The following is a 21,332-nucleotide window of genomic DNA, read 5'->3' as shown; positions in this document are numbered from 1 at the left end:
AAAGTCATTGGAGGGACAAACAAAAACCAATGTGGGATTTGAAACAGCGTCTTTAACATAAACATCAGTTTAGTTCTGGATCTTTTCACTTTATCCCCTTTTTAAAATTATACACGTTGCTTCTGTTGGTTGTGGTCTCTGTACTTCACCTGCTGATGCTTTAGCTTGAGGTCTTCAAGTCCAAAACCCCCCAAATCCTGAGTTTCCTGTGATGAAAGACAGAAAATCTTGACGTGTGCAGCTGGAACCAGAACAGTTCTGTTTCTGCTCTAAACAGTAAAAACAGTCAGACGTCTGTAGAAGCTTGTACTGGTTTCACTGGCTGAGCTCAGTTCATCTGCAGCTTCTTCCAAACCTCATCTAGACTTTCCTGAACCTAAAAGGAATCAGACGTCACTTCGGTTGAATAGAAACTGTTTATTTAAGAAGCTGAAGCAGCAGCTGTGATATTTGGACTAGAAAAGACGTGACTCTGTTCTTCGTGGTGACAATGAGGCTGTAACTTGGTGCTCAGGACACCTGGACATCAATAATGTGATGAGGAACATGAGAGTAGATGTGGAATAAAGTCAGATGGAGCAGAAACAGAAGAACAACAGATGTGAGTGATCAGCGCCCTCCAGTGGTCACAGTGAGGAACTGCAGCTCTCTCCATATTAATACACACATTAATACTGACACACACTGACATGGACTTGGAATATTATTCAAACTATGACTGATCCTCAGCCGTCTCCATCACTCATCAATACTGATGATTGATCCTGATCATCAATGAATCCTGTTGGATATGAAGCCTGTTGGTTTTGCAGACTGTATTTCATTCATTTTAATTAAATAGTTTTAAGTCTCTTCTCATTTTAAATGTAGTGTTTGCTAATTAAACTCAGCTGACTGACTGTTTTTGACTGACTGGTTTCATCAGACTTCAGCATGTGACCTTTGCTCACTGAGAGCCAGTCTGCATAGTTTACAGTGAACAGGTAAAGGTGAGTCGGCGTCACTGAACTGAATCTGATGAAAATGAAACTAAATGAAGCACAAATGTGACAGAGACTGTCAGACTGTTATTGTGTTTCCATGTTACATGTTTCTTTAGCCAAAGTAAGAACCACCTGAAGTTCCTGAGTTCCTGTGTGACACACCTGCATGTTCAAGAACACAGACTGGGTCGACATGGATGGATTACTGAACGGGCCTACTGGGCAGGGGCCCAGTGGGTCAGGGAGGCCCCTAGTCCAGAGAACTATGAAAGGGTTACAAAACCAGTCCAACCACCTGTACCTGTCTGTTTCCATTCCAGGTAGAGCTCTAATTCCATAAACCAGCTCACCTGTGTCAGACTGTTCCCTGTAGGCGTCGAGTGAGGAGTGTTGGACTGAACAAACTGTGAGTTTACCTTCACTTTGTCTTTACTAACATCACTTTGTCTTTTGTTGGACAGTCTTTGTCTCCATGTTGTTGGATTATTGATTATTGATTTAGTGAATCAAACAATCTGATGAATAGCTGATGTTTATATCCGTCAGTGTCCGTTTATTTATGGCTACAGATGCCACAAAGGGGGAGGGGTGGGGGGAGTCTGGACATTTCCAAGGGCCCAGGACTCACAGGAGTCCAGGAAACAGATCTACAACCTTATGTAGGTGGGTCTGAATTAGATTCTTTCATGGGCCCAGAATCTGTGACAGCGCCCCCGTTTACGGGTAGAAAACCTTCGTCTCCACCAGAGTAAAGTCAGATACATCAGTATACTGGTGTTTCCTGTGGAGCCTTTCAAAATAAAACGTACAGCCCTAAATGAATCGGAGCTGCCTCCTGTTTCTGTTGTCCTGCTGTGTAATGAGGCTGTGGAGGAGTCTCTGGAGAACAGCATCTCTTCATATTGACAGTACAGCAGTGATGGCAGCCACAGGCACTTTGTCTAAGGTTATGTTCCACGTTTGTTCGGCCTGGATTTGTTTGATCCAGAAGAAGCATCTGAATGATTTGTGTCTTCTCTCCAGGTGAAGGGACAAAGTCTGTGTGAGCTGATGTGGATTCAGCAGCATGGATCAATGTGAGGACAGACGGGAGGGGGTCCGTCCCTCTAGACCCAGTCTGTGTGGGGACCTTGAGAGCCAGACCGAAGCTCAGAGGTGAGATGAGGATCTGGGAGAGTCCAGGACTCTTCTCCATGTCAGAGCTCAGCACCAAACATCACTGCTCCATCATTATTCACACTCACTGCTCTGTGTGTGTTGTGTTCAAGACCAGAGCAGCAGCACAGACCAGGATCTCCTGGACCTGGACCTGATTCTGACTCTGAGCCCAGCTGTGTGTCCATGATAGGTGTTGCATCCATGGAGCCTCCTCTGCAATTCAGACAATCTGCTGATGGAAGGAAACGATTTAAAAATGGACCAAAGGTTGTTTCAGACAGACAAAATGTCAGTTTGTGTGTTAATTAAAAGATTGAACATATTTTCATCAGTTTTTATCCAACATGCACATTTATTCAGCTCTGTCTTTGTTTCAGGATCCAGCAGCAGAGACCAGACTCTCCTGAACCCAGCTGTGTGTCCTTCAAGAGCAACCAGTCGAAAAACTATGTCATTGAGTTTAAAGGAGGAAGTCCAGCAGCTGATCAGATGTAAGCTGTAACTTTCAGTCAGAGTCGAGTTTTCTAGAAAAGATGGAGTTTGTGTGACATGTTGTCCGACCACGTCTGAGATCCAAAGTGTTTCTGTCGTAAATGTCATCAGGACAGAAATCATGTGCAGAATGAAAAGCAGCTGAGAGAGAAGTTCCAGCTCCGTTTGTTCTGATCTTTCATACTGGGAGCTGCCCAGTACAACCAGTCTGACACAAGCAGACACTGGCTGTAGGTCCTTGCTCCAGGACTCTGCAGCAGTGTTCAGTGAGGGAGGGAGAGATCTATGTTGGAGCTGTTGGGACTGAACCAAACTGAGCTGAAAGCTACAAACAGCTGCAGACTGAGCTGCTGGTTCTCAGTGGGATCAGCAGGACTAGTAAAGCTTTACCACTACAGGGACTCATCTGATCCACTGTTCACATCCGAATCTCACTTCCTGGACCTTTACCTTGTGTTGGTCTCTGTGTGGACAGACGTCATGTGAGCTCATTGTTCATGATTCCTCCACAGGGTGGACCAGGAGAGCTCAGAGGTTCCCGGTGCTCAGTCTGCCCAGCAGCGTCCGACACAGCCGGACTCCGTATTTATGGTCTGTACATGTACAACTGCTGCTTTGACATCTGTTCTGTTCACAGTCATCTCCACGCTGCACTTCTTAGACCAGGGTCCAACGTGGTCCTGAAGTTTGGGAGCCATCGTTTTAGTTGGTGTTCATACAGTTCTCTGTTCCAGCTGCTGGAGAACCACATTGTCAGTTTTGTGAAGAATGAGCTGAAGAAGATGCAGAAGGTTCTGACTTCAGGTTCCCCAGAGAGTCAGAGGGAGGATGAGGAGCTGTTGGACGGTCAGGATGAAGAGCAGAGGAGGAGCAGCAGAGAAGCATTTCTGAAGATCACACTGAACTTCCTGAGGGGAATGAAGCAGGAGGAGCTGGCCGACTGTCTGCAGAGCAGTAAGAGGATTTCTATAAAGGTTGAACATGATGGATAAAGGCCATATGTGACATTTCCAAAGTGATGGAGATGTTTCTCTGTGGGGAATAAATCTGTATCTTCATTCTTTAAGGAAATGTTTCTTTGCCTGTTCTTTCAGAATCTCCTGCCACGTGTCGACATCAACTCAAGTCCAACCTGCAGAAGAAGTTCCAGTGTGTGTTTGAGGGGGTCGCTAAAGCAGGAAGCCCAACCCTTCTGAACCAGATCTACACAGAGCTCTACATCACAGAGGGAGGGTCTGCAGAGGTCAATGAGGAACATGAGGTCAGACAGATTGATCCAGCATCCAGGAAACCAGACAGACCAGAAATCACCATCAGACATGAAGACATCTTTAAAGCCTCACCTGGAAGCCATGGACCAATCAGAACAGTGATGACAAAGGGAGTGGCTGGCATTGGGAAAACCTTCTTAACACAGAAGTTCACTCTGGACTGGGCTGAAGACAAAGCCAACCAGGACATCCAGTTCACATTTCCCTTCACTTTCAGAGAGCTGAATGTGCTGAAAGAGAAAAAGTTCAGCTTGGTGGAACTGGTTCATCACTTCTTCACTGAGACCAAAGGAATCTGCAGGTTTGAAGACTTCCAGGTTGTCTTCATCTTTGACGGTCTGGATGAGTGTCGCCTTCCTCTGGACTTCCACAACACTCAGGTCCTGACTGATGCTACAGAGTCCACCTCAGTGGATGTGCTGCTGACAAACCTAATCAGGGGGAAACTGCTTCCCTCCGCTCGCCTCTGGATAACCACACGACCTGCGGCAGCCAATCAGATCCCTCCTGACTGTGTCGACATGGTGACAGAGGTCAGAGGGTTCACCGACCCACAGAAGGAGCAGTACTTCAGGAAGAGGTTCGCAGATAAGGATCAGGCCAGTACCATCATCTCCCACATCAAGACCTCACGAAGCCTCCACATCATGTGCCACATCCCGGTCTTCTGCTGGATCACTGCTACAGTTCTGGAGGATCTGTTGGAAACCAGAAAGAGAGGACAGTTGCCCAAGACCCTGACTGAGATGTACATCCACTTCCTGGTGGTTCAGACCAAAGTGAAGAACATCAAGTATGAGGGAGGAGCTGGGACAGATCAACACTGGAGTCCAGAGAACCGGAAGATGGTTGAGTCTCTGGGAAAACTGGCTTTTGAGCAGCTGCAGAAAGGCAACGTGATCTTCTATGAATCCGACCTGACAGAGTGTGGCATCAATCTCAGAGCAGCCTCAGTGTACTCAGGAGTGTTCACACAGATTTTTAAAGAGGAGAGAGGACTGTACCGGGAGCAGGTGTTCTGCTTCATCCATCTGAGCGTTCAGGAGTTTCTGGCTGCTCTTCATGTCCATCTGACCTTCATCAACTCTGGAGTCAATCTGCTGTCAGAGGAACAAACAACCTCCCAGACGTCTGAGACCAGAAGAGACCAAGCTGCAGAGAAACTATTCTACCAGAGTGCTGTGGACAAGGCCTTACACAGTCCAAATGGACACCTGGACCTGTTCCTGCGCTTCCTCCTTGGCCTTTCACTCCAGACCAATCAGACTCTCCTCCACGGTCTACTGACCCAGACAGGAAGTGACTCTCAGACCAGTCAGGAAACAGTCCAGTTCATCAAAACCAAGTTCAGTGAGAATCTGTCTCCAGAGAGAAGCATCAACCTGTTCCACTGTCTGAATGAACTGAAGGATGGTTCTCTAGTGGAGGAGATCCAACAGTTCCTGAGATCAGGGAAACGCTCCAAAGAAAAACTGTCTCCTGCTCAGTTGTCAGCTCTGGTCTTCATCTTACTGTCATCAGCACAAGACCTGGACGTGTTTGATCTGAAGAAATACTCTGCTTCAGAGGAGGCTCTTCTGAGGCTGCTGCCGGTGGTCAGACTCTCCAAGAAAGTCCTGTAAGTGTGCCGACACTGTCATTACAAAGAGACCCTGAGATGGACTCAACCCGAGAGAAAAAGAACTAAGTCCAGATTTGCCTTTTCTCTGTCATTTCCTCTGCAGGCTGAGCGGCTGTAACCTGTCAGAGAGAAGCTGTGAAGCTTTGGCCTCAGTTCTCAGCTCCCAGTCCTCCACTCTGAGAGAGCTGGACCTCAGTAGCAACGACCTGCAGGACTCAGGAGTGAAGCTGGTCTCTGATGGACTCAGGAGTCCACACTGTAAACTGCAGACTCTCAGGTCATTAACCTGTTTGACTGATGCCCAATTAAAATCTGATTGACATCAGTGATAAACAGCTGTAATCTGTGTGAGACTGTGTCTGCTGATACAATTTGTCTCATGACATTTTACTAAACTTTAACAGAACTTTCTAAACTCTGAGAATTTTCCATCATTTTATGTTTGTTGCTGAATTATCAAATATCACAGATGATTTTGAACTTATATTATCAAGTTGGCACCAAAACAACAAAGAAGAACAGACAGTATTCAGAGAGGGTTCCTCAACCAGAGTACTGAGTCACTGCTGACAGTTTCATCTTGTATGTGACTGGACACAACAGCATCATCCAAGGATCTTCCATGTGTATTGTTTTGTGTTTTCCAGGCTGTCAGGCTGTCTGGTCACAGAGGAAGGCTGTGCTTCTCTGGCCTCAGCTCTGAGCTCCAACCCCTCCCATCTGAGAGAGCTGGACCTGAGCTACAACCATTTAGGCGAGTCTGGACTGAAGCTCCTATCTGCTGAACTGAAGGGTCCACTCTGGAGACTGGATACTCTCAGGTATGGAGAAGTCTGCTGCTAACAGTGATAAAGAATATTGTGTTTATGGATCAAATTTCTCAGTGGAAGCATGTAAACAGAAAACAATAAGGGGCCAAGGATGGAGCCCTGGGGAACACCAAGACTGGACACTCTCAGGTCTGACAGGAAGAGCTGCAAACATTTTCTTTGTCCTTTGGCTTCATGGTGGATTTGAGTCTTATATGAACAATAATACATGTAGGAAACACTGGTTTGTGCTGACCTGACCACCCTCATTCTTTCAGGGTGGATCCTAGTGGAGTCCAATGGTTGAGACCAGGTCTGAAGAAGTGTAAGTGTGTTTTTAATGAGGTTCATGACAACACAGCAGCTCACACTCAACCAGGTGACAGATGAGTAACTGCAGCTGTTACTGTGTCTTGTTCTCTCCATCAGATTCCTGTGAACTCACAATCGACACAAACACAGTGAACGGAAACATCAAACTATCTGACAACAACAGGAAGGCGACTTGGGTGGATGAGGATCAGTCGTATCCTGATCATCCAGACAGATTTGACAACTGGTTTCAGCTGCTGTGTAGTAATGGTCTGGCTGGTCACTGTTACTGGGAGGTGGAGTGGATTGGAGTGCTTCAGGTATCAGTGAGTTACAGAGGAATCAGTCGGAGAGGAAACAGTGACGACTGTGAGTTTGGATACAATGATAAGTCCTGGAGTCTGAGATGCTCAGACAGTGGTTACTTTGCGTTGCACAATAATGAACACAGATTTGTGTCTCCATCGTTCTCCTCCTCTGGTAGAGTAGCGGTGTACCTGGACTGGCCTGCTGGCACTCTGTCCTTCTACACAGTCTCCTCTGACACACTGAATCACATCTACACCTTCAACACCACATTCACTGAGCCTCTGTATCCTGGGTTTTCAGCCTGGTTTCCTGGAACCTCAGTGTTGTTGTGTTCAGAGTAACAGAGTTTCCTCCTGTTAGAGGATCTTTCTCTCTACGGTCAAATCTCATTTCAGCCACTTGTATTCTTGATCTCATTGTTTCAGGCTCTACCCAAAGCTCATGACCATCGGTGCAACTTGAAACATGGACTCTCACTTATAATTTAATGGGCTCAGACTAATAAAATGTGAGAGAGATTCTGTGTTACTGAGCCGTTTTGTTCAGCAGCAAATCCAGAAGTGAAGATACCGAGAAAAAGCAAAGCAGCTCAAAGAGAAGAAAGTTAGTGAAGCTCAGTGTTTGGTGGAAGGCTGCAGCATGAAGGGAGTTTATCTGGAAGGTTTCTGTCCTGAGGAGAATCTCAGAAATGAGGATCATCTTCTCTGTGTCCATGGGTTAAGTCAGGCTGCAGAATGAATGAAATGACGCCTGATTTATTTTAGGTTCAGGAAAGACTTTCAAGATTTTCTTTCTTTCATCACAGGGAACTCAGGATTTTGGGGTTTTGGACTTTGAAGACGTCTCCTTGGACTGAGACAACAGAGTTATGCATTTTTCTATTTCATGCCCAGCTGTTATGTCCAATTAAAGCTTTTGATGAGTATCCTGGTGGTTTCCTTTGTTGCAGCAGTGAGTTGGACTTCACAGTATAAATAGTACAGAGAAATGAGAAATGACACAGCAAAGAGACAAAAATGACTTTTCTTGATAATCCCCATGTTTTGACTATATTTGTCTTAAATGTGACGTGGTCCAACGACCAAAACCTCATAAGTAAATAAAGAAAATAAACAGGTTTCTCAGGTAACTGTCATGTCTTTATGAACAGGTGCAGTAAGTTGCTGTTGTACTTTCTGCGCTGTGCGGTTTCTGCTTGTACTGCAGCTGCCGTCTGGATTTCAGCTGAAGGTCGAGCTCCGTCTCAGGATCCAGTTCCCAGCCCAGGCCACATACCTGTTTGTCTGTTGACACTGTTCAGATCAAGTTCCACATTTAGTTGAACATCTAAAAATAAAAGAGCAGGAGCTGTGAGCGTGCTCAGTGCGTCACCCCGTGCTCAGGACACTTGAACATCATGTTTGCACACTTCCTGTACAGCTGCCCCCAGTCCAGGTTCATTAGAGTCCAAAACAAGGTGCTGCATGTACTGCAACTTTGAGGTATTTGTACGTCACTGGAATATTTCTACTAACTCTGTTTGATTCATCTCACAGCTCCTCAAAATATAAAGTTCAAGTTCAGCTGGTAGAAAGTCGTGCATGTTGTCCTGCAATGAGCTCGGCTGCATATTTTACTGATTCTATTCACATGAATGTGGGAAGAGAACAACAAAAGAGTTTCATCTAGAAATGGATCAATATCTGGAGAAAGTCCCAGACTGGCCCACTTTGGTCCAGACCTGCACAGAGAAAATAGTTTGTCACTAACTCAGAAAACAGAATCAGAGCAAACCGATCAGTGCTGCAGTTCCTCACTATGACCACCTGAGGGCAGTAAACACTGATCAGTTCACTGTCAATAATGTGACGAGGAACATGAGAGTAGATGTGGAATAAAGTCAGATGGAGCAGAAACAGAAGAACAACAGATGTGAGTGATCAGCGCCCTCCAGTGGTCACAGTGAGGAACTGCAGCTCTCTCCATATTAATACACATTAATACTGACACACACTGACATGGACTTGGAATATTATTCTCAGCCGTCTCCATCACTCATCAATAGTGATGATTGATCCTGATCATCACTGAATCCTGTCACACACACATCAGTGTAATGTAGTGACCCAGTGTGACCACAGGAGGGCAGTAAACACACTGATTTCTCTGTACATTGACTCCAATACTGGACTTCAGCCGAATTCTGAGGGTTTTGTTTGTCTGAGCTATTTAGAACACTTGTTCTTCACTTGTGACATAGTCCAGAGATGTGGGCTTGGTTTTCAGGACTGGCTCCAGTCCAGGGGGATTGAGCTGCCTCCTCTCACTGTAAGAGAAGTTAAAGTTTCTGTCTTTATTAGTGACAGTGAGATTGATGCCAGTGTCAATATTATTATTTTGTTAGGGACATTTTTCAGGCCCAAATGTTGCTTTTTAGAACTAAACCCACTTTAACCCACTGGAGAAATGAGTCAAACCTTTTGACAAAATCTTTGGAATTTCTAACAAACACAAAGCAGCTCAGCTTGTTTCATTTCTGAATAGATTGAATATAATTTCATGGCTCCCTGTTTTATGTTTTCTGGCCTTTCATGTTGCCCCATCTGTTGATTTGATTTTTTACAACATGCTTTTGTTCTTTGTGTTGTGTATTTGTTCAAATATATGGGGCCTTATATGTTTTGTGCCTTATTAGTGTTTCGTCTCCATCACTGATCAATACTGATGATTGTAGTGACCCGGTGTGACCACCGGAGGGCAGTAAGCACACGGATTATTTCTCAGTTCAGACAGAAAAGCCGTTTGCAGCAGTGAAATAACATCCGTGTCATTATCAGACTGAATAGAAAGTCTCCAATATTTGAATGAATGTGTGTGTGTGTGTGAACTGTATCATGGTCAGTTGTGTTTATTCTGGACTGAACCTTCATTTCCCGGGTACAAAGTCCCGCAGAGGTTAGCATTGTTAGCATTGTTCTCTTGTTTTGGCTGAAATGGTTTTTAATAGAACAAAGTTTGGCCAACAGGCAAACAGAGGGGGCCGGTCAGAGCCCGGTTCTCCTCCAGAGCGGCAGGGGGCGGTGATGCTCCCACTGTGCCGGTCGCTACCGCAGTTAAAGCTCACGAAGAAGAAAGAAAGCGAGTTCCTGTGGAGTCAGTGGGATCCGCCGCGGCTTTAGTCCGGTTTGTGGCTTAAATCTGCTTAAATGAGACGAAACGACGTCGCCGAATCCGCTATTAGAAGCTTGTGTTTGCTGAGCACCACTGGAGTTTACTGCCGGGCGTCAGTCCACGACTTTCACACGGAAGAAACGTCAAAATGCGTCGAGTCTCAGGCGGGTTCCGGAGTTGTGTGGTTCCTACGTGGACTTTGATTTGCAGCTGGTCTGGAGCTTCAGTGATGCTGGGATTCATGTGGGGGGTTGGACAGGTTAGTCCTCAGCAAAGGGAAGGACTTGGACCGAACAGTGGGAGCAGAGGGTCTCGGGACCATGTTTAGAGGCCGTGCGCCTTCATTAATGGTCCAAGAGTCGTGCCAAGAAGATTGGTTCCTAAGAATCAGAATGAGCTTTATTGCCAAGTGAGTGTGCACACACACACACACAAGGAATTTGTTTTGGTACAGGGGGGGGGGGGGGGGTACTCCAGTGCAAACAGACATAAATACAAATGCTACAAAGGGTCAAACAGTAAACTAAGGTCAAGTGAGTTCCTGTGTGAAGACTTTATGCTCTAGGTTTTGGTACCAAAGGGAGAAAACCTGACCTGTCTGTTAAGTCTCTCACCACTGTTTCTATAACAGCTAAGAAAATTGTGTTTTGCTGTTTTTTGTTCCGTTTGTTTGATGTTTATGTTAAAAGATGATCTGTCTCTTATTTCAGTCGATACAAGGGGCCTCAGAGAAAGAACCAAAAGAAAAGCCTTTGTTTTATTTTGCAAAGGAAAAAATGCTCATATTATTATTATTATTATTATTATTATTACTAGAAACCCGCTCCAAGGTAGAAGACACTTTATTTTGGACTCAATGGGAGACAAAGTCTGTTTCAGTCATGGCACTTTGGAGTCAGCAGGGGGCGCCATCTTACTTACCATCACTCTTAGAAACTCAGACTATAAACTGCTTATTTATATTTTCACCACTCGTCTTCAAACAGGGATTTCAAACCTTATAGCAGAAACACAATCTGGCTTCTTAAAAGGTGGATCAACACCCAATAATATAGGGCTGGTAAAGGATATCACTGAATATAGAAACCTAATCGAAGATGATGGTTCTCTTCTGTTTTTAGATTTCCACAAAGCCTTTGATTACATGGAACATTTTTTTATCCTTTCAACACTTGAACATTTTGGTTTCGGAGCTCGATTTGGGAACTTGATTAAAGGATCATGTCAGAATATTAGTAGTGCAGTATTATTACCTAATGGCAGCAGCCCTGGGTTTGAGATTAACGTAGGAATCCCTCAAGGCTGTTATTTATTTCTATTGGTCACTGAAACTTTGGCAGTTTAGATGAAAAAGTGTAATGAGATTAAGGAACTGAATGTGTTGGGTACCGATAGTATTATCAGCCAACTAGTGGACGACACGACAATATTTCTCAAACATAGACATCAAATACCATCAATATTGAAATGACCAAGAAATTCTCAGCTGCTTCAGGATTAACATTAAACTTTAAAAGAAATGTGAACTATTTGCTCTACACCACTTAAAGACATGTATAATATCCCAATCCAGTCTCTGATCAAATACCTGGGAATTTATCTTACAAACGACCAAAAGCTGAGTCTGTCATTGAAGGTAGGAAACAAGGTTGAAGATTGCAAAGTAAAATTAATTCATGGACCCAAATAGATTTATCAGTTCTAGTTGGAATTCTTCTGAACGAAAACCGAAGGTGCATCTATTCATCTTACTCTAACGCCGCCCCCAATAAAATCATAAAATCTATCAACCAAATTCATCTAAACTTCATCTGGAGAAACAAAGCACATAGTCGGAGAAATAAAGGATGGAGGCCTAAAGGTTGTTTTGATTGTCTATATTGGCTAAAATCATGGATTAAGAACAGCAGCTCATTTTGCTTCTGCCTCCCAAATTGATTTAATACAGTGGGAGGATTAAAGTTTCTACTTGTCACAGACTTCAGCATCAGGAAACTTCCTCTGTCACTGTCAGACGTCCAGAAACAGATATTATTATACTGGGAAATGTTATATGTCCACAACTTCTCACCTCATTCTACTACACTCAGTGTACAGTTGAACTGGAAGTGAATCACTTCATATTGCAAGCGTGTCGTGTTGTATAGTTCGTCAAGTACTTTTCTGTTTTGACCGGTGTTTGTTGCTATTTCCTGACTTAGCGCTCGTTAGCCTAGCGGTTAGCTTAGCTAGCTAGTTAGCTTAGCTAACATGGCCTCTCCCTCTCTCTCTCTCTCCTGCTCGGTGCCACATGTTTAGTTCTTCCTCTGCCTCCTTTAGAATAATGATACCTGTAATAAGTGTAAGGTTCTGTTAGCCTTGGAGGCGAGGATCACTGATCTGGAAGCTCCGCACCTTCGAACAAAAGCCAGCTAGCCTAGCCCCGTTAGCTGGTGTGGAGCCACCGAGCTCAGGGTCTGTTAGCGGTCCAAGGGCAGCTCCGGAGCAGCCCGGAGAATTAGCCTGGGCGACGGTCAGACGGAAACGTACTCCTAAGCAGAAGCCCACGGCTCATCACCTGCCTGTTCACGTTTCTAATAGATTTTCCCCGCTCAGCGACACACCCGCTGAGAAACCGACTCTGATAATTGGCGATTCCATAGTCAGGAACGTGAAGCTAGAGACACCAGCGACCATAGTCAAATGTATTCCTGGGGCCAGAGCGGGCGACATCGAGTCAAATCTGAAGCTGCTGGCTAAGGCTAATCGTAAATATGGGAAAATTGTTATTCACGTCGGCAGCAATGACACCCGATTACGCCAATCGGAGGTCACTAAAATTAATGTTGAGTCGGTGTGTAACTTTGCTAAATTAATGTCGGACTCCGTAGTTTTCTCTGGACCCCTCCCCAATCTGACCAGCGATGACATGTTTAGCCGCATGTCGTCGTTCCGTCGCTGGCTGTCTAGGTGGTGTCCAGCAAACGATGTGGGCTTCATAGACAATTGGGCCACTTTCTGGGGAAAACCCGGTCTGGTAGCGAGAGACGGCATCCATCCCACTTTGAATGGTGCAGCTCTCATCTCTAGGAATTTGGCCGAGTTTATTAGCCGACCAAAAACCTGACAATCCAGGGTGGGGACCGGGATGCAGAGACTCAGTCTAAAACGCCTCTCTGCAGTTTCCTTAGAGCCGCCGCCCCCTTCAAACCACATAGAGACTGTGTCTGCCCCTCGAACATATAAATCAAATAAATCAGAAGTTAACAGAAGAGGAGTTATTCATAAAAACCTAATAAAAATTAAGACCACTCCTCTTATTGAACAGAAAAACAGAACTGTCAAATGTGGATTATTAAATATTAGGTCTCTTTCATCTAAATCTCTGTTAGTAAATGATTTGATAACTGATCACCAAATTGACCTACTTTATCTTACTGAAACCTGGTTACAGCAGGATGAATATGTCAGTCTGAATGAATCAACCCCCCTCAGTCATAAAAATTATCATATTCCTCAAAGCACAGGTCGAGGTGGAGGAGTAGCTGCAATCTTCCACTCAAACTTATTATTAAACTTTCATCCTCAGAACAGTTATAACTCATTTGAGAGCCTCACTCTTAGTCTCTCACATCCAAACTGGAAAACACAAAAACCAGTTCTACTTGTCATTGTGTACCGTCCACCTGTCCCTTACTCAGAGTTTTTAACTGAATTCCCTGACTTCCTGTCTGATTTAGTGCTTAGTTCAGATAAAGTCATTATAGTGGGAGATTTTAACATTCATGTAGATGTTGAAAATAACAGCCTCAGCATTGCATTTAATTCTATATTAGATTCAATTGGTTTCATTCAAAACGTTAATAAACCCACCCACTGTTTTAATCACACCCTTGATCTTGTTCTGACCTATGGCATCGAAATTGAACATCTAATAGTTTTTCCCCCAAATCCTGTTTTGTCAGATCATTCTTTAATAACTTTTGAATCTGAGCTCAGCTCTCAGCTCCCAGTCCTCCACTCTGAGAGAGCTGGACCTGAGTAACAACGACCTGCAGGACTCCAGAGTGAAGCTGGTCTCTGGTGGACTCCGGAGTCCACACGGTAAACTGGAGATTCTCAGGTCAGGACCTGTTAGTGTTCGTCTCAAATGATGAGAAATATTCCTCTTAACTATTTTGCTCCCTGCAGTTGAAACTTTTCTCTGACTTTGCCTTAAATATTGTCCAGGACACTGATGTGAATTCTGGATAAAAGGAAGTGGAACTCACACCTTTTTACTTATTTATCAGTAACTGTCACATCTGCAACTATAGAGCAGTAACAATTAAACTTAGTCTTTTGACTATTAAATGGCCATGCACTTTGCATTGTAGCCCTAGGTCTGTGGACTGTATTTTGGTCTTCAGTTTGCTCAAATGTGACAAGCTCAACAAATTATCTGTCAGACTCAAGAAACTGATGTGTTCGTGCTCCTTATTTCCTCTGCAGGCTGAGACTCTGTAACCTGTCAGAGAGAAGCTGTGAAGCTCTGGCCTCAGTTCTCAGCTCCCAGTCCTCCACTCTGAGAGAGCTGGACCTGAGTAACAATGACCTGCAGACTCTCAGGTCAGGATGATCAAATATCACAGATACTGAGTCACTGCTGACAGTTTGATCTTGTATGTGACTGGACACAGCAGCATCATCCAAGGATCTTCCATGTGTGTTGTTTTGTGTTTCCCAGGCTGTCAGGCTGTCTGGTCACAGAGGAAGGCTGTGCTTCTCTGGCCTCAGCTCTGAGCTCCAACCCCTCCCATCTGAGAGAGCTGGACCTGAGCTACAACCATTTAGGCGAGTCTGGACTGAATCTCCTGTCTGCTGAACTGAAGGGTCCACTCTGGAGACTGGATACTCTCAGGTATGGAGAAGTCTGCTGCTAACAGTGATAAAGAATATTGTGTTTATGGATCAAATTTCTCAGTGGAAGCATGTAAACAGAAAACAATAAGGGGCCAAGGATGGAGCCCTGGGGAACACCAAGACTGGACACTCTGAGGTATGGAGAGGTCTGACATGAAGAGCTGCAAACAATTTCTCTGTCCTTTGGCTTCATGGTGGATTTGAGTCTTATATGAACAATAACACATGTAGGAAACACTGGTTTGTGCTGACCTGACCCCCCTCGTCCTTTCAGGGTGGATCCTGGTGGAGTCCAATGGTTGAGACCAGGTCTGAAGAAGTGTAAGTGTGTTTTTAAATGAGGTTCATGACAACACAGCAGCTCACACTCAACCAGGTGACAGATGAGTAACTGCAGCTGTTACTGTGTCTTGTTCTCTCCATCAGATTCCTGTGAACTCACAATCGACACAAACACAATGAACAACGAGCTCAAACTGTCTGACGACAACAAGAAGGTGACTCGTGTGGAGGAGGATCAGTCGTATCCTGATCATCCAGACAGATTTGAACCTTGGCCTCAGCTGCTGTGTAGTAATGGTCTGACTGGTCGCTGTTACTGGGAGGTGGAGTGGGAAGGAATGATGAATATGTCAGTGAGTTACAGAGGAATCAGCAGAGTGGGGAACGGCACCGATTGCTTGTTTGGGTTGAATGATCAGTCCTGGATGCTGTGCTGCTCTGATGGTGGCCACTTCTCTGTTAGTCACAATAAAGGAACAACATCCATCCACCTCCCCTTGGCCTCCTCCTCCTCCTCCTCCGGTAGAGTAGCAGTGTACTTGGACTGGCCTGCCGGCACTCTGTCCTTCTACAGAGTCTCCTGTGACACACTGATCCACATCTGCACCTTCAGTGCCACATTCACCGAGCCTCTGTATCCTGGGTTTGGGTTTGGTTCGTTTCTTTGGTGGCCCGACTGCTCAGTGTATCTGTGTTCACAGTAGCAGAGAGAGAGACTTTACCTCTCTGGTCTACAGAAGATTTAATATTTTCTGTGTCCGGGTGCAGTCCTCAGATCAGTGGAAGAACAGGGAGATTACAGTATAACATCTTGTTATCGGGTAAAATAAGCCGATCAAAGTACAAATTGTTGCAGCACCTTCATGTCCGGCTGCATATGAGTGAAGGTTTGAGTGTGTGAATGTAAAACCTAATTTGAGAGTTAACTGAGGGAAGAGACGTCAAGGCCATTGCTTTTCTGTAAACACTAACTAACTCCCTTCGTTAGTGATGGATTTTGTTGCACATACAGTTGACAAAGTCTTAACACTTAGCCTGAAAGTGATCAACACAATAATCCATCAATAATTAGAATCCACTAATATCAGATCAATTCATGTGAAATGGGCCATTCCGCACAATGAGTACTTTTACTTTGGATACTTCAAGTACATTTGGAGGATGATACTTTGGGACTTTTACTGCAGTAACACTACGAATGTAGGAACAGAGGAGTTTTATATTGTGATACTTATTGTAATAATGATGTAAATAAACTTTTGTATTAATAGTTTTACAAAGATTTTTATGGTATGACACAAAGAATGAAATTATTTCTTGTTTATCCTGTGACAGTCAAAAACTACAGAGCTGATAATTATACAAAAATAACTTGTTTTGGGGATTTCTGAGCTGTTAATCTTCTGGTTTCTAGATGTTTGACTACAGCTGGAGGTCTGAGACACCTTCGACCCCAGACAGACCCCCTTTGTCTCGTTTTAAATGTCAGCATGAAGCCAATTGTCCGTTGTGTGTTGAGTTGCAAGACAAAAAAAAGGTTTAATCAAACATACAACTTGACCACCGCTCTGCTGGTGGCTACTAATAGGTCCTGGCCTATTGCACATACTGGTAACTAAACACTGGTAGTAATGTGCAGGGACTGGTAACTGTATGTTAATGTTGCTGAGTGTTTTTGTGAAGTTGTGACTCCTTGTAGCTACATGTCAATGCTGTTGTGGTCTGGAAGCTACTGGTGGCTGCTGACACCTGATGGGGACTAACTAGTGTTTGTAAATACTGGTCTTACTATTGGAAAGAAGTAGTGTTTGCTACTATTGGTAACTAATACTACTGTTTGTACCAACATGTGGCTACTTGGCTACTGACAGCTGGTAGTGATCAGTGCTAATGGTCTCTGACCTTCACTGGCAGCATCCACTGGAGACTGGTGGAATCTGCCAGAGTGTACTGGTTAATATGTCCCATCTTTATAACTCACCAGCTAATAGTCTGTCACAGTGACTGGATTTAAAGATGTTAGAGAACAGCCCTGTTTCTCACACTGTGTACTGACTCTGTTGGTGTTGTGGCGCCCCCTGGTGTTGGAGCCTGAAACATACATTTGTTATTCTTGAGCTGGGACGACTGAGCGCTGGTTGTCCTGCAGGAGAAAGTCCAGGTCGTCTTTATTCGTGTGTGCGTGTGTGTGTGTGTGTGTGTACAGTCCAGCTGTGGTTTGGAGTAAACAGAGTAATATTTGTCAACAGGTTTAACAAAGTCTCATTTCCTGTCTTGTCTTGTTGCTACTTTCAGCTGCTGCATGTTTGTTGTTGTTTCTCTGCTTCTCATTTGTTACGCCCCAGCCTAGGGGTTGCCGGAGCGTAACACGATTGTGGAGTTTTCCTCCAAACCTCTTCCACTCTCAACAAACACGAACTAGACGAACTACAATTAACAAGAATATTTATTCTGTCTAAACACAGAATACAATACAGAATGTACAAAACAAACAAAACGCTCCGTGAGCCCTACGATAGTACGAATAATGGAAAACAAACACAAACGCTAAATATAGCCCTACGATCTCAAACAAACAAAAGATCAAATAACAAAAACGCTAAACAGCCCTATAATATCAATCAAAAGAAACAACACAAAATCACAGGTCGCTAGCCTGGAAACTCCTAAAACAAACAGGAGAAAACAAAACACAAACGTAACCTACGAATCTAAATATGTCTAATCAAAAATAACGAAAATACTATCAACACTAAATCTACAAAACGAAACAAAACCTAGTCTCTAACTCGAAATCGAAATCTTTATCCAAATAGCTGGGAATGGCAAAGGTGGGAGAAATAGCTCTCCTGAGCAGCAGTCCGTGGGCTTCTTATAGTCCTTCCGGGAAGTGTTGGACCAATCCCGGAAGTCCAATCCACGGTCCTCGAGTCCACGCCCACTCCAGCATCCGATACACACACACACACTCGAAATGGGGAGGGGAGAGCCAACAACACACAACCACACACATAATGACCCCTAGGGTCATAACACATTGTTGCAGCAAAACAGTAATAAAATGTTTAATAAAAACTTCAAATGCATTAAATGTCATTGTTGTTGCCTGTGGACGTAATGTTTTCTTCTGTTTTCTGTCACCTGAGAGACAAAGAGACAGTGAGTCTGTGGCAAAGACTTAAAGGACAGTTTGGTTTAATATATTTCCTCAGCAACAGAATAACACCCACGCTGTGGTTTTCTCTATTTCCAAAATACCCAGGATGTGATACATGTTGTAATGTCCATTTATTTAAGGCCAATGACTCAAACTATAATGTAAAAGCAAACGTTACAGGACCTAAGTCCAGTTATTGACGTTATAAAATTCAGGCTGTAAGACACTGATTTACTAAAGGCTGAACCAATGTCATATTGTGGATGTGTTTTTTTTTTTTTTTCAATAACCATCATAAAGTACTATCTAAACCAGGATTGCTCAACACACTCTTCTCCTTGTTTTCCATCTGTTCTGGCCCCGCCCACTGCTGGTTACCTGGATCAGGTGTGTCCAGACAATCAGAAGCTGGAAGATACCATCTCAGATGAGGGTGGAGTGGGGGCAGACAAAGTGAGTTGGTATCCTGTCCAAAATCATCATAATGGAAGTTGTTAGTCCATATATGGTTGGATGGTTTGCTAATTAATTTACTTTTCTGGAGATTTAAATCTTTTTCAAATCACTATGATGTGCACATGAACTGATGGTGATTTTAATGATCTTTCATTATTTCTCACTGAAGTTGGTTTATACAACAGTAGGAACCTTCTCTGTGCAAAGGGTGAACAGCAGACTGCTACTGTGGCTACAAACCATCATTATATTGGTTTTATTTTATCTTGATGTTCCCTGTGTGGGGTTGGGCCCAGGATTTGTTGATGGTGCCGTTATAATAAAAACACGTGATTCATGTTTATAGAGTTTCACTTCTGTTTTATGACGCAGTTACTTTCCTGGACCCAAAGTCCGTCTGAAGGTGAAGTGACTGTTTTATTTGTATCTTCTCATTAAACCAGCTGTGCTTTGATCAGAAACAAGGTGAACTTCTATATAACTTATTCCTGCCGTGGAGAAATAGGCAGGTAAACCTGCCTGGACGTGTCGGGGTCTGGGACTTGAAGCTGGAATAGAAGTGTCGGGTCGGTGTTTGTGTGGAAGCTCCATTTACTGAGGCAGCTTCTGCCTGTGGAGGAGGTGGAGAAGAGCCGCAGGTATTTGGACTTATTTCCAGTTTTTGCTAAATATTTATAGTTTAAAAACACGATCACATGAAACACATTGAAACCAGTTTAGAACCGTTTCCAGTGAAATTTGTATTTTTAGTTTCTGATGTGGAAATGACTTTTATTTAATGACCAAAAGTTTCATTGTTGGAGCTTAGAAGTGAAATAATCTGTCACAGCTGTTGTACTTTGTCTCAGTGATTTTCTGCAGCTGTGTCATAAAATCAGTGAGTCTCCTTCCTGCTGAGAGTCAGAATCAAGGCCTCAGCAGCTTCATGGGTCCATCTAGTGTCCTGACAGTAGAAGTGCAGCAGCTGATGGCAGCTTCCTCTGCCTCACACTGTCTGACTGCATCAACTGACACTGACAGCAAACAGAGAAGCAGCAGCTGATGGTTTTACAGGAGAAATGATGCAAAGCAGCATCTGAATGATTTGTGTCTCCTCTCCAGGTGAAGGGACAAAGTCTGTGTGAGCTGATGTGGATTCAGCAGCATGGATCAGTGTGAGGACAGACGGGAGGGAGTCCGTCCCTCTAAACCCAGTCTGTGTGGGGACCATGAGAGCCAGACCGAAGCTCAGAGGTGAGATGAGGATCTGGGAGAGTCCAGGACTCTTCTCCATGTCAGAGCTCAGCACCAAACATCACTGCTCCATCATTATTCACAAACTCACTGCTCTGTGTGTGTTGTGTTCAAGCTCAGAGCAGCAGCACAGACCAGGATCTCCTGGACCTGGACCTGAATCTGTGTCTATGATGAATGATGTATCCATGGACCATTCGCTGAATTTCAGACAATCTGTTGATGGAAGGAAACGATTTAAAATGGACCAAAGGTTGTTTCAGACAGACAAATGTCAGTTTGTGTGTTAATGAAAGATTGAACAATAATTTTCATCAGTTTTTATCCACATGCACATTTATCAGCTCTGTCCTTTGTTTCAGGATCAGCAGCAGAGACAGACTCTCCTGAACCAGCTGTGTGTCCTTCAAGAGTGACTGGTCAAGTGGAGCGTTTAATTGAGCTTCAAAGGAGGAAGTCCAGCAGCTGATCAGATGTAAGCTGTACTTTCAGTCAGAGTCGAGTTTTTCTAGAAAAGATGGAGTTTGTGTGACATGTTGTCCGACCACGTCTGAGATCCAAAGTGTTTCTGTCGTAAATGTCATCAGGACAGAAATCATGTGCAGAATGAAAAAGCAGCTGAGAGAGAAGTTCCAGCTCCGTTTGTTCTGATCTTTCATACTGGGAGCTGCCCAGTACAACCAGTCTGACAAGCAGACACTGGCTGTAGGTCCTTGCTCCAGGACTCTGCAGCAGTGTTCAGTGAGGGAGGGAGAGATCTATGTTGGAGCTGTTGGGACTGAACCAAACTGAGCTGAAAGCTACAAACAGCTGCAGACTGAGCTGCTGATTCTCAGTGGGATCAGCAGGACTAGTAAAGCTTTACCACTACAGGGACTCATCTGATCCACTGTTCACATCCAAATCTCACTTCCTGGACCTTTACTTTGTGTTGGTCTTTGTGTGGACAGACAGACGTCATGTGAGCTCATTGTTCATGATTCCTCCACAGGGTGGACCAGGAGAGCTCAGACACATCATATTGAAACCAATGAGTTGTGCTGTTGCTATGAAGAGTTGAGCGCTTTCTTTTCTACTTCTTCCATGTACAAATGGCAGCGACGGTGACACAGGAGCCCATGGCACAAACCATGTTTCTGTCTGTAACGTCACCTCTGTATGAGAGTAGCTGGTGTTGAGGCAGAGTTCCAGCAGCAGGCAGATTTGGTCCGGGTGTTG

General features: G+C 44.2%; 2 protein-coding genes across 3 annotated transcripts; both read left to right on the top strand.

Moving 5' to 3' along the window:
* The first annotated feature begins 2,400 nt into the window (after positions 1 to 2,400).
* Positions 2,401 to 7,880, top strand: LOC113127079 (NLR family CARD domain-containing protein 3-like). 2 transcript variants are annotated; one of them, XM_026301305.1, is made up of 9 exons: positions 2,401 to 2,429; positions 2,519 to 2,632; positions 3,146 to 3,224; positions 3,368 to 3,587; positions 3,728 to 5,522; positions 5,629 to 5,802; positions 6,173 to 6,346; positions 6,613 to 6,659; positions 6,764 to 7,880. In XM_026301305.1, coding segments are annotated over exons 1-9 (3,138 nt in total). In that variant the 5' UTR covers positions 2,401 to 2,427; the 3' UTR covers positions 7,297 to 7,880. The 2 variants fall into 2 exon arrangements, with proteins under 2 accessions (XP_026157090.1, XP_026157092.1); XM_026301307.1 differs by having other exon boundaries at positions 2,402 to 2,408.
* Positions 7,881 to 10,370: 2,490 nt separating this feature from the next.
* LOC113127101 (stonustoxin subunit alpha-like) lies at positions 10,371 to 16,431 on the top strand. Its single transcript, XM_026301357.1, has 5 exons — positions 10,371 to 10,514; positions 14,576 to 14,692; positions 14,811 to 14,984; positions 15,261 to 15,307; positions 15,413 to 16,431. Exons 1-5 carry the CDS (start codon positions 10,426 to 10,428, stop codon positions 15,970 to 15,972), a joined length of 987 nt encoding a protein of 328 aa, XP_026157142.1. The 5' UTR covers positions 10,371 to 10,425; the 3' UTR covers positions 15,973 to 16,431.
* The last annotated feature ends 4,901 nt before the right edge of the window (positions 16,432 to 21,332 follow it).

Source organism: Mastacembelus armatus, chromosome 2 (genome assembly GCF_900324485.2).
Source record: "Mastacembelus armatus chromosome 2, fMasArm1.2, whole genome shotgun sequence".
In the NCBI taxonomy this organism is placed as follows: domain Eukaryota; kingdom Metazoa; phylum Chordata; class Actinopteri; order Synbranchiformes; family Mastacembelidae; genus Mastacembelus; species Mastacembelus armatus.
This window is presented reverse-complemented; position numbering and strand designations above follow the sequence as displayed.

What these genes read in the sequence shown, in the direction of transcription:
- LOC113127079 (XM_026301305.1), top strand. An exon ending in AGACTCTCCAAGAAAGTCCT is followed by an intron (nt 5,523 to 5,628) that starts GTAAGTGTGCCG and finishes TTTCCTCTGCAG; the next exon opens with GCTGAGCGGCTGTAACCTGT. An exon ending in GAGACCAGGTCTGAAGAAGT is followed by an intron (nt 6,660 to 6,763) that starts GTAAGTGTGTTT and finishes TCTCTCCATCAG; the next exon opens with ATTCCTGTGAACTCACAATC.
- LOC113127101 (XM_026301357.1), top strand. Translation starts at nt 10,426, where the DNA reads ATGTTTAGAGGCCGTGCGCCTTCATTAATGGTCCAAGAGTCGTGCCAA. An exon ending in AGAATGAGCTTTATTGCCAA is followed by an intron (nt 10,515 to 14,575) that starts GTGAGTGTGCAC and finishes TTTCCTCTGCAG; the next exon opens with GCTGAGACTCTGTAACCTGT. An exon ending in TGGAGACTGGATACTCTCAG is followed by an intron (nt 14,985 to 15,260) that starts GTATGGAGAAGT and finishes TCGTCCTTTCAG; the next exon opens with GGTGGATCCTGGTGGAGTCC.